This window comes from Octopus bimaculoides, chromosome 25 (assembly GCF_001194135.2).
Source record: "Octopus bimaculoides isolate UCB-OBI-ISO-001 chromosome 25, ASM119413v2, whole genome shotgun sequence".
In the NCBI taxonomy this organism is placed as follows: Eukaryota; Metazoa; Mollusca; class Cephalopoda; order Octopoda; family Octopodidae; genus Octopus; species Octopus bimaculoides.
Window position 1 is genome coordinate 7,497,091 of NC_069005.1, and position 13,222 is coordinate 7,510,312.

At 38.3% G+C, this 13,222-nt stretch overlaps 1 protein-coding gene and 1 long non-coding RNA gene across 3 annotated transcripts in view; one reads left to right on the plus strand and one right to left on the minus strand.

Annotated features, from left to right (window-relative positions):
• Positions 1 to 660, minus strand: part of LOC128250795 (uncharacterized) — a 22,714-nt gene extending 22,054 nt beyond the window's left edge. The window contains exon 1 of the long non-coding RNA XR_008266779.1: positions 456 to 660. This is a non-coding gene — a long non-coding RNA (uncharacterized LOC128250795). The remainder of the gene's footprint in view (positions 1 to 455) is intronic.
• An 868-nt stretch (positions 661 to 1,528) lies between these two features.
• LOC106878886 (deubiquitinating protein VCPIP1) overlaps positions 1,529 to 13,222 on the plus strand; it is a 33,596-nt gene continuing 21,902 nt past the window's right edge. The window contains exons 1-2 of one of the 2 annotated variants that reach the window (XM_052976676.1): positions 1,529 to 1,658; positions 10,301 to 11,158. In XM_052976676.1, coding sequence (XP_052832636.1) covers positions 10,324 to 11,158 — 835 coding nt within the window. In that variant the 5' untranslated portion in view covers positions 1,529 to 1,658; positions 10,301 to 10,323. Of the gene's footprint in view, positions 1,773 to 10,300; positions 11,159 to 13,222 lie in introns of both variants that reach the window. The other variant, XM_052976675.1, reaches the window with a different exon arrangement.

The following is a 13,222-nucleotide window of genomic DNA, read 5'->3' on the forward strand; positions in this document are numbered from 1 at the left end:
GGTAAAGAAGAAGGGGGAAAAAAAAAACATTCCGAAGATCGGCCCTGATCGAAAGAAGGAACGAGGAAAAAACACAAAATTTCTTTCTGATCGATGAAATACCATCAAGGTACCACGGCTGGATTTTTTTTCGTGGGTTTTAAATACATCTTCGTATAAGGGCATCCTATGTATGAATGAAATTATAAATAGGTAAAAAAAAACAACAATCTCTCTGAGATAGAGAAATGTCAGAAGAGAAAGAGACAAAAAATATCATTAAAATATTGTATATTTAGCATGATTGCTAAAATAAATATCGTAAACTCGTCAGAATGAAACAGAATTGTTTGTTTGTGTGTGTGTGTATGTATGTTTAATTAGAAAGGTGAAAAAAAATAAAATAGAAGTCACATCGTTGAAGAAAAGAAATTGAATTGAAATATATGTGGAAAAAAATAAGGATAGGAACTTACGGAGTTTGGTCAGGTTTATCAAAACTTGAAGAATTTTTGAGAATGCCCTTCTTGGGTCTTTTCTCGTCAGTAGCCATGTTTAACAGAGTCTCAACATCGTCGCGCTTGTGTGTGTGCGTGTGCGTGTGTGTGAGTGAGTGAGAGAGAGAAAGAGGAGAAGGAGAAGGAGGAGCAGAAAGAGGAGGAGGAGGTGGGTATATAGAATAAGATCAATTATCCGGCAAGCCTGAGGACCGGAAGTGTCCCGGATTTCTGAATTTTTTTTTTCCGGTTTTCTGGAGACAATTCTCAGTCCAGATCTTATTAAAATAAACGGGTTTTGAAGTGTTTAAAAAAAACAAATGCTTGCTGATGACAAAGACTGCATTCATTTTTTTTTTCTTGAAATTAGTAATAAAGAAGTTCCATGAGTAGAAAATGTGAAAAAAAAAAATTGTTGAAAAATTGAAAAAAAAAGTTGTTGAAAATTTGACAAAAATTCTGATGAAAATTTGAACTTCAAGTGGTCGTAAGAAATGGATTGAAGATCCGAATAAACTGTAAAAAGTAAAAGAACTAAATTGTCTTTAACGTTCAAATCAGTACAATTCCAAAGCACGGTCAGTTTGATATTTATTAAGCCATTTAAAATTCTGAAAATATATCACACTGTACCATAGACACAGTATTAATTTTTATAAGATGAAAATTAAATGATGGAACATGATTTTATTTAACAGATACAGGTATAAATTTATACACTTCCAAAGCAGACTACATTTAATGTTTATGAATCCACATAAAAAGAATTATTTTTAATACATCGTATATAAATTAAATAACTTTAAAAAAAACAGGGTATGTGTACTCAATACAGGATGAAGTATAGTACACAGTATTCCGGATATCTGACGGTTGCGGATTTCTGGAAGCCGGATAAGAGGTCCGGTACTGAAAAGAAATGTTGTTAGGAAGTTAATAGCTGCAATGTTGGCGAATGGCTAATAATAAAACAGCCACATAAAATAAACACCACAGCCAGTAATGTAGTCTAATTTAATTAATCTATTCATAATTTTCAGAAATGAGGATTTTTTTGTGTGATTTTTCTATATAGAAAGAAACAAAAATTTGCGCAGGCGAAAAAAAAAAATTGTGATAAATGTAAACAATGCGGTCCTGGTTTTTCACCTTTTTTTTTTAAGGAAGAGACGGAGCGTCGAGGTGACAACAATTTCTACTTTTTAATTCCTTGCATTTCTTAGTTTGGGGTCTCTCTTTCTCTCTCTCCGAATAATATAAAGATATACAGCTAAATATTTGTATTTTTTACCTCAGGTGAAACACGTTTTTATACTTCTAGTTTTTAAATTTCGTCTTTGTAATATGCATTATATATATATATGTATATATATATATATATATAAACGCATACATATACACACATGTAATTATTTTGCATGGATGTCTATCTGTGTTTGTGTACGTACACATACACGTAATTGTTCTGCATGTCTATATAATATATATGTATATCTATCTGTGTTTCCTTGTACGTGTATATATATATATAAGTATTTTGTTCAAAGATATATGAAATATATATGCATGAATTTATTGTATGTGACTATATCTGCATGTATATATATGTGTGTAAATATACATGCATGTATATATATATAAATATTTACATATATATATGTATTTACATATACGGATATTATATAACGTTTATATATATATATACATACATATATATATATCTGTATAGATCTTGCATAAATGTTTATACGTATATATTGCATAAACAACAAGTTAATACCCAAATTGAATTGATGCATTTTATGACTATTTATATACGTTCATGTATGTATATTTTTATGTAGATGCTTTTAATTTTGCTATTCCTTATCTTTGTTGTATACTCTATATTTAATTTCTGCTTTTTCGCCTTCGTCATCTGCATCATTACTCTAATTAATCCATCCGATATGCTGAGAGAATCATTATATATATATATATATATACACACACATACATATATATCTGTGTGTGTGTGTACGCAGCAGATAGGATATATAAATAATAACCAATAAATCATAGTATATGCATATAGATAGATAGATATTACATACATCCTGTACATTTTTGTGTCTATTGAATTTGATGATTACATATATGTGTATATATATAGCATTCTGTGTGCATGTAAATATACATTTGTATGTGCGTATACGCACTCTCACGTGTATCGATGCACGTGCACACACACGCGATAAAATTTTTGAGGTAACAAAACTAGCCCCTGTTGAACGGCTTCATATCACTAGGGATCAGTTTTGGACAAAGATGGGCGTGGGTAGGTTTTGCAATCACTCTCTCTCCTCCTTTTCCTCTCCGAATCCAAAACCATTTAAAATGTAATCATGTTTTTACAACTGACGTAATTTCGGTCCAGATGGACTATATGTAATCTGAACCTTTCCCCCCTTATTTTTTTTTTACGGAATCCCTAACCCTAAACCTAACCCTAACACTAGTTTTGTGAGATTTGGCTGTTATTTCTAGCATGTAAATAGCCTGCATGGTGGGGGGGGGGAATTGAAATTTTTCAAAATTTTTTTTTTCAGAATCGGTATCTCCATAACCTAAAACATGGGATTCCGTAAAAAAAATTAATTAATAAGGGTGGGGGGGGGGTTCAGATTACATATAGTCCGTCTCTACCGTAATTTCTTTCTCCCGTCTGGAAATTTCCACTGATTTTATTCATTTATTCAGATGTATTTTCTTTTAAATTTTGAACTACTTTTATTGTATTCAGCATCAACGACACGTTTACCGAGCCATTTTCTTCTGATGTTGTTCGACGTGCTAAAAGTAGTAGTCAGTATTTTCCTCAGATCAAGAGACCCTGTCTCTTCTTAAAACGGTGAAAAACTTATCAGGTCGTGTAGACTTGACAAACTCCTTACAAGAAAGGAATGGCTAGAACCCCCTTCTGAACATAATAGCAGTGTCGTCTTATGACACGTGCACACTGGGCAGTTGTTCGGAGCCCCTCACATATCTAGGGGTCCAGTTCTGATCTGTGTATGAGGTTAGCTGTCTATAAATAAATACCTCTAGGGCTCAGTGCATTGATTTGTCCGGGGGCTTATAATGGTGCTAAGATTGCCCTGCATAATAAGTTTACTAGATGCCGGGGGTTAAACTGTGTTTACATAACAATAATAGGAGAGGTTCGGCGTGGTCGTTTGACTTAGAAATTGTAGCCAAAAGTTTCTTTTTACTATCTTTTGTCTTTTACTAGTTTCAGCCATTAGACTACAGTTATGCTGGGTCACCACCTTGAAGAATTCTTAGTCGAATGAAACGACCCCAGTACATATTTAAAAAAAAATCCTGGTACTTATTCTTATTCCTTTATTGCCTACAGGGGGATAAACATAGAGGGGACTTATTCTATCTGTCAATAGATTACGGGGATGTAAACACACTAACACCGGTTGTCAAACGGTGGGGTTGATAAACACCGACAGAAACACACAAACACGGACTTATTTCAGTTTCTGGCTACCAAATTCACTCACAAGGCTTGGTCAGATCAAGGCTATTGTAGAAGACACTTGTCCAAGGTGACACGCAGTGGGACTGAACCTAGAATCATGTGGTTGGGAAGGAAGCTTCTTACCACAAAGCCACACCAGCACCTTACTTGACAAAAATGGCCAAAAATCTGACTGGAGCCTGGTGCAGCTCTCTGGCTAACCAGCTCCATTCAAATCATTTAACCCATGCCAGCATGGGGAACGGACGTTAAATGATGATGATGGTCATGGCTGTTACACCTTTAATCATAGGTTTGCTTGACCAGGTAGGACTAACCTGGAGTTACGTGACAACTACTACAATTGTTGCCATTTTCTAACCAATGAGTTGTAACGTGGGGAAATAGCAGCCAGACCTTGCCGTTCTGTCTAAATGAAAGAAAAGGGCACATCAGATAATTTAGTCCAAGATACACTACATCTGAAAAACTAAGATGTGAGGGTTATGAGTGGAAGGTCTTTAATTACATTATATAACACGATTTTTGTCCTTGGGTAGCAACTGTTGTTTCCTATTTGCTTACCCCCTAGAAAGTATGAAAAATGGCTAATATTTCCTTCAGATTTTGCTTTTGTTACGTTTATTCAAACCCCAAAAGAGTCCCTCTCAGCACATGGCTATGATGCTCCCCCACTACTCCTGCTCATGATCAGAGATGCACATATTGTCAGCTGCTGAGGAACATGCTCAAGTGGTTAACGTCAAGCAACTCAGCACTGAATCTGTCTGAAATGTAATGGAAAGTAGATCAGTTTCAAGACATTGGTGTCCAGGTCACAAAATGCAAAGTTTGAAGGGAATAGTAGTCATTTCCTTTGATTTCTAGATAGAAGCAAATAAGAAATAACACTGACCATTTAACGTATCATCATCATCATCATCGTTTAACGTCCGCTTTCCATGCTAGCATGGGTTGGACGACTTGACTGAGGACTGGTGAAACCGGATGGCAACACCAGGCTCCAATCTAAATTTGGCAGAGTTTCTACAGCTGGATGCCCTTCCTAACGCCAACCACTCAGAGAGTGTAGTAGGTGCTTTTACGTGTCACCTGCACGAAGGCCAGTCAGGCGATACTGGCAACGGCCATGCTCGAAATGGTGTCTTTTATGTGCCACCCGCACAAGCCAGTCCAGGGGCACTGGCAATGATCTCGCTCGATATATCCTATTATAAATTTGAGTGATGTTTCTCTGTCCATTACGTTTTTATGTTCATTAATTCCTCCTAGACCATTGGTGCAAGGTCAACGAAACTCAAACCAGCAACTCCCCCAATCGCAGGGAATGTTTTAAGAGGGTCTATTTTTTTAAGGCCTGCTTAATTGGGGCCCCACTGACACCCCTGTTTTTACTGCATTTTGAACTAAATACAGGGCATTGGCGACCAAATCAGAGCAATGACAATGAGTTTTGTACCATGAACTCCCAGGGAGTATGGAACAAAATCCCATTCTAGCTGTTGAGGAACTAGCACAGAAGCTTAGATTTGGTCATTCAACCATTCATCGACACCTGCATGCCATCAGAAAAGTCAGCAAATTGGGTCAATGGGTTCCTCACAAACTTTCCAAGTCTAATCGCACGCAGAGAGTGAATGTGTGCTTTTCTTTGCTGCCACATCTCACGAATGAATCTTTTTTGGACTGAATAGTGACTGGTGATGAGAAATGGGTTCTGTAAAAAAATGTCAAGCGCCGAAGACAGTGGGTAGCGAAAGGAGAAACACCAGCACCCCAGGCTAAAGAAGGCTTTCACCCACGTAAAGTGTTGTTATCTGTTTGGTGGGATATGAAAGGTTTAGTCTGCTTTAAACTTTTAAACCCAAACCAAACGACAACAAAGGACATCTACTATGAGCGGCTTGAGTCAACGCTAGAAGAAAAACGACCATCTTTGGTTTCAAGATGAAAGGTGTTCTTCCATCAGGATAATGCTCGGCCACATACAGCGATTATGACATTCAAAAGGCTGGAGCAGTTTGAACGGAAAACGATGCCCCACTCACCATATTCTGCAGACATTGTCCCATCTGATTATCATTTATTCTACAGTCTTCAAAGTCATTTGGACGGAAAAAATATAAATTCTGTAGATGAGGTCAGAACAGTTATTGGAGGAGTATTTTTCATCACGGAGAAGTGAATTTTGGAAAAGGGGCCTTGCAAGTCTAGCAGATAGATAGAAGAGCATTCTAGAAAATGAAGGAGAGTATATTTTAAATTAAAAAAGAACTTTATCTTAATTTTGAAAAATAAAAGAAGTATAAAAAAAACCACATTTTTTATGGGATGACCCAATATATATACTCTGTTGTTGGACTGTTGCCATGTTGGAGTAGCACCTAATATATTTTATGATGGTCATATTGATCCTGTACTTCTATTTTTCTTTGGTTACTAATTACATTTTCTTTCTACACATTAGAACCTGAATTCTTTATAGACACAGGCATGGTTGTGTGGTAAGAAGCTTGCTTCCCAGTCACATGTTTCTGGGTTCAGTCCCATTGCGTGGCAATTTGGGAAAGTGTCTTCTACTATAGCTTCAGGCTGACCAAGGACTTGTGAGTAGATTTGGTAGGCAGAAACTGAAATAAGTCCATCATATATATGTGTGTGTGTCCCTTACCACCACTTGACAACCTGTAACTTAGTGATTCAGCAAAAGAGATCAATAGAAAAAAACTAGACTTAAAAAAAAAAATTACTAGAGTTGATTTATTCAACTAAAAGTTTTTCATGGTGGTGCTCCAGGATGGCCGTTGTCTAATGACTGAAACAGGTAAAAGGTTGGTTTTAAACACAAAGTACAACTCTGAGTAATCCGGTGTGACATAAACCCAGTATAACATGGAGTATGTTGTCCATTATGTTCTTTCTTAACGCATGAGTTTGGCTCAGTCAGAGTTAGAAAAAAAGTTGAAAGGTGAAAGAAAACCAGTCCAACTGGTTATAAATCTTTATATTGTTTTCATGTCTGAGTATTAAGAGGATAGGAAAACCCATTTATATATATATATATATATATATATATATATACACACACACACACACACAAGGGGGTACACAAAAGAAACAGAATTTTGCAATATCATTTTATTCACTTAGTTTTACATGTTTACACTTTTCTCACCTTCAAAATATTCTCCATTTGAAGCAATGCATTGCTCTAGACGCATTTTCCATGGTTCAAAGCAGTGGTGGAATTCTTGCAAAGTAATGACCTTCGAAAAAAGTTCCGGTTTAACTTGCAGCTGCTCTTTCAGTTCGCAACACGCATTCAGTTGTGACTGCTTTTGATCTTCTGTGAGCAAGTGAGGCACAAATTTTGCTGCAATTCTTTTCATTCGCAATTTCTCTCTCAAAATTCATTGGCAGGAGCTCCAGGACACACCAGTCGTATCAACAAGTTCTTCAATTGTTTGGTGATGGATCGCCAAGATCAGTTCATGAATTTTCATGATGTTTTCATTTGTTCGGGAGGTCGATGGACGCCCTGAATGACGTTGGTCTTCAAGCAATAAGTGACCATTCCTAAAGTGTGGAAACTACTCGTAAACTTGTGTTTTGTTCATGGCAGTGTCCTTATAAGCTGTTTGAAGAATGACAACTGCTTTGGCCATGGATTTCCCTAGCAAAAAACAGAATTTCACAGACGCACGCTGTTTCTCTGTTTCGGTCATTGCAAAAATCAACAAACCGAGAGAAGCACTGCAAAATAAAGACACACCATGTGGCAGTACAATTTCACTGATTGTACTGATACTGCATACTGTAAAGGTTATATGTGGTTACCTAGCGAGCGGAAAGAGCATCAGAAGAGGAGGGAGAGAGAGTGACCAAGAATGAGGGCAGAAACAGGTGTGCTGCTGAAGAGGAGATACATGGTTACCCAGAGAGAGACAGTGAAAGTGATCAAGGATGAGGGCAATAACAGGTGTGCTGCTGAAGAGGAGATACACTGGGTTCAGTGAATGGAATTACTTCCCACTCCTTTCCTACATATTGAGCAGGGCCGTTTACCTGATGGAAAGAGAGTCTTATCTACTTTCTTGCTAACGACTTTGGTCTTCGCTAGATTGATTTTAAGGCCCTTTGATTCCAAGTTTTGCTTCCATACAATTTCTTCTCCAGTTCCTACAATAAGAGTGAGGTCATCAGCATATAGTAGTTCCCACAGGCATCCAGTTTTCAATTCCCCTGTTATGGCTTGGAGGATTATGATGAATAGGAATAGACTAAGAACTAAGCCCTGATTATATTTCTAGTAGCATATATTTAGATTTGAATTTTTTTTCAAGCAAGAGGCTAAAGACACCAACAGCCTTAGTAGTTTAATAGAAGTATGAGTTTGGTGCTGCTGTTTAACTCCAGATCAGTCCTGACTTATAATCAAAGCAATCCAGGTGTAACCCAACCAGGGGTGTAGTTAGGGTGGGACAAGCAGGGCACATGCCCTGGGCACCACTTTGAAGGGGTGCAATTTTGGCCGAGATCATTTTCTAATTAAGCCACTAAAAAAAAATTTTTTAGTCTTTTCAGTCACGGTTTGTTTTGCTTATCAACCACTAGACAGAATGGGGGGTCTTGACCTCACAAAATGCATGCGCTGCTTTTTGGTGGTGTATGTGTGTGTAGGGAGGCAATTTTGATGTGTACCCTGGGTGCCATTTACCCTAGCTACGCCCCTGGACCCAACAGAAGTTTTGTACTTAAGGGACCTACATTATCCAGCATGTCCTTTATTAAGAGATTAGGGTGTCAATTGAGGAAGTTCTGCTCACTATCTGGTTGTGTGGTAAGTAGCTTGCTTACCAAACACATGGTTCTGGGTTCAGTTTCACTGCGTGGCACCTTGGGCAAGTGTCTTCTACTATAGCCTCGGGCCGACCAAAGCCTTGTGAGTGGATTTGGTAGACGGAAACTGAAAGAAGCCCGTCGTATATATATATATATATATATATATATATATATGTATGTTAGTGTATATGTTTGTGTGTCTGTGTTTGTCCCCCCACCATCGCTGGACAACCGATGCTGGTGTGTTTACGTCCCCGTAATTTAGCGGTTCGGCAAAAGAGCCCAATAGAATAAGTACTAGGCTTCCAAAGAATAAGTCCTGGGGTTGATTTGCTCGACTAAATGCGGTGCTCCAGCATGGCCGCAGTCAAATGAATGAAACAAGTAAAAGAGTAAAGATTATTAGTGATAGAGGCAGTATTAATACCAAACGGTAATGTATATTTCTACTTAAACATGGATGTGCATTTTGCTCCAAGAAACCAATATATGAGTTTCTGTCATGGTAACTACCACACTAAAGTTTAAATGGAGATAAATATTACCTCTACTTCTCAGTGTATTGGCCAACCGAGGCCTAGACTATAAAACATTTCAATCAAGGAAGGTGCCACGGAATGGGATTGAACTCAAAACCAAATAGTTGTTAAGGAAAAACCCAACTACACAGCCATGCCTCTCAGACTGTTTACAACACACTGACGTACCTGAAAAGGTTGCGGACCAATCTCGTATCTGCTTCATGCTCTGAATGTTTCTTTGTATTAACCACTGCCATTTGAAGTCTTACGTACATTCAAACATTTTCTTTTCTGCGTAATTTGATAGTCTCAGTGTAGTGAGTTCAGTTTTGGCTAGGTGAATATTATTTCCTACATTATCAGACCAGTTGGTAATAATAATTTCACTACCACTCTACTATCAGTTTCAATCAACTTTATCTGATCTTGACAGCTTTTGGCCTTGTTTCTAATCAAACGAAATCTGTACAATTTTTAGGCTTCGAAATGGGTTTTACACTCTCCTAATCCCTTTCTCTCTCTCATTTCTTTTATTTATAATTAATTGATGTTATGTGTGCATGTGCGTGTATCTGGCTCTCTTCTCCCTCTCTCTTTTTATATATATATATCTAATTAGCTTTTACTGTATTCTCTGGCATACAAGTCAACATAGTAATATAATGTAAACATCCAAGCATCATCATTATCTTTCCAAATCCTGCTGTATTTCATATGGAATTTTTGGCCTTCCAAAATTGTCTTGATGTATAAATCATTCTACCTATTTCTTTTTTTTTTTTTTTTTTTTTTTTGACAGTAAATTTTGGTCTGCAAAATTTAACTTGTATGCTGGAAAATTCTCTGTAATTAATTGAAGTTTTATCTCTCTCTCTCTCTCTCTCTCTCCCATTATTTGAAATTTTATTTATTTTTCTGTCTCTCTTTTACAGTTTTCATTTCACCAGAACTCAAGATGGGGACATGGACAGAAGATCAAGAGAAAGTACTCACTGCATTTTGTCCTGATGATCAGTGTAGGGCCAGCCTTTTCTTTGACGAGTCCAGCGAGACAGTTGAATGCCTGTTATGTGGTCAGTTTCACGAAAAGCACACATTAAAAGATGTTAGGAAGGTTTCCGATTTAAGTGAAGTTTTGAAATTCCTTCGACCAATGCTTCAGGAGAAACGCACCGAGGAGACGAAAGTCATGGGTATTTCCAATTACGTATGTAAGCTACTGTCTCCCCTTTTCACACAGTATGGGTTGGACAGGAATACACAGAAGGCAAAACTGTTAAGTGAAATGGGTCATGGAAACACGTTCAATTGCAGCCGTCTCAGCTCCCATGCATTTCACATTGACCCTGCCCATTTGAACATACCATATTATGGTACTGACTGCTCTGGAAGTCTCACTTACCTCAGCGAAACACTGAGTATTATCAAAGCTGCAAATGACAACGAAGAAAGACTAGTCCCCATTCACACTGACGGAGACGGCCACTGCCTGGTCTATGCTATCTCTCGGGCCCTGATTGGCAGAGAACTGTTTTGGCATGCCCTCCGAGAAAACCTTCGCTGTCACTTTCTAGAAAAGCTGGAAGTTTATAAAATGCATTTTGAAGACTTCATTCATCCCCTTGAGTGGCAGGAAATCATTGCTGAGTGTGAACCAAACTTTGTTCCCCTTGACGGTGAACCCCTCGGATTGAGGAATATTCATATTTTTGGACTTGCGAATGTTTTGAAAAGACCACTTATTCTTTTAGATTCAATCATTGGAATCAGAAGCTCAGGTGACTATTCAGGTAGGTATCAATGAAGCTTGTTGTTGTTGTTGTCATTGTTAGTACAGAACCAGACAGATTATCTGACAAACTTGGGACCGGAAGTGTCCTAGGTTTCTGTATTTTGTAGTTTTCTGGAGACAGTTTTAAATATATGTTTGAAATAATGTAAAAATGAACAATGAAAAGTAAAGAACTAAGTTGTAATTTAACAGGTTCAAATTAATACACATCTAAAGCAGGGTCAGTTTGATATTCATTAATCCATTTAAAAATTTTTTAAATATATCATATTGAACCATCGTGGCCGATGCCAGTACCTCCTGACTGGCTCCCATGCTGATGACATTTAAAAAGCACCATCCGAATGTGATCGTTGCCAGGCCTGTCTGACTGGCTCCTGTGCCGGTGACACATAAGCACCCACTATGCTCTCGGAGTAGTTGGTGTTAGGAAGGGGATCCAGCTGTGGAAACATTGCCAAATCAGATTGGTGCCTGGTGCAGCTGCTGGTTCTCCAGACCGCAGTCAAACCGTCCAACCCATGCCAGCATGGAAAATAGACGTTAAACGATGATGATATATATAGGCACAAGAGTGGCTTTGTGGTAAGAAGCTTGCTTCCCAACTGCATGGTTCCGGGTTCAGTGCCACTGTGTGGTACCTTGGGCAAGTGTCTTCTACTAAAGCCTTGAGCTGACCAAAGCTTTGTGACTCTGAAAGAAGCCCATCATATATGTGTGTGTGTGTGTATGTATATGTTTGTGTGTCTGTGTTTGTCCCTCCACCATCACTTGATGACCAATGCTGTAATTTAGCAGTTTGGCAAAAGAGACCGATAGAATAAGTACTAGGCTTACAAAGAATAAGTCCTGGGGTTGATTTGTTCGACTAGAGGTGGTGCTCCAGCATGGCCGCAGTCAGATGACTGAAACAAGTAAAAAAAAATAAACGAATAAGTCCTGGGGTCAATTTGTTCGACTAAAGGTAGTGCTCCAGCATGGCTGGATTCAAATGACTGAAACAAAAAATAAAGAATAAAAGAAAATACACATATGTGTGTGTGTTATTTCTTTACTACCCACAAGGGGCTACACACAGAGGGGAGAAACAAGTACAGACAAACGGATTAAGTCGATTATATCGACCCCAGTGCGTAACTGGTACTTATTTAATCGACCCTGAAAGGATGAAAGGCAAAGTGGACCTCGGCGGAATTTGAACTCAGAACGTAGCGGCAGACGAAATACCGCTAAGCATTTCGCCCGGCGTGCTAACGTTTCTGCCAGCACGCCGCCTATTTGTGTGTGTGTGTGTTGATGTAATACACTGAACGAGATATTTCAGACTCAATGTTTTGATCAGCATTCCTCTCCTGCCTTGTGTTGCATTGTAATTGTATTATCCAAGCGGAATGAGGCTACATTGCCATCAACATGAGGCACATAACATTTGAATAATAACAAGAGAAAAAAAAACCGAATTATTGATATTTTGAATGCATTTAGCACACAATTATCAAGTGGTCTTGCAAGAAGTTGGTACTCGGATGTCCTTTCTCTTCTGTCATTTTGAGTACATTTTGAGCACATGGTTCATTGTATGATATGTATGAAGTGTGATGTGGTCAAAGTCAATGGAACCTGTGTGAGAGGGAAACATGAGAGTTTGTGATGAAGTGGTGAAGGCAGATCCAAACCTGTTAAACTTCGCCCAAGATAATAAAGGACTCTGTTGATGGACAGCACACTGTGTGAGAGGGACCCACCCTCTTGCTCATACTCGGTGAAAACAAACATTGGAATTATGTGGTGTATATTTGTTATTTCTTTATTGCCCACAAGGGGCTAAACATAGAAGGGACAAACAAGGACAGACAAAGGGATTAAGCCGATTACATCGCCCCCCCCAGTGAGTAACTGGTACTTAATTTATCGACCCCGAAAGGATGAAAGCAAAGTCGACCTCGGCGGAATTTGAACTCAGAACGTAACAGCAGGCGAAATACCGCTAAGCATTTCACCCGGCGTGTTAACGTTTCTGCCAGCTCGCTGCCTTCCATGTGATGTATATTCATATAGGTGG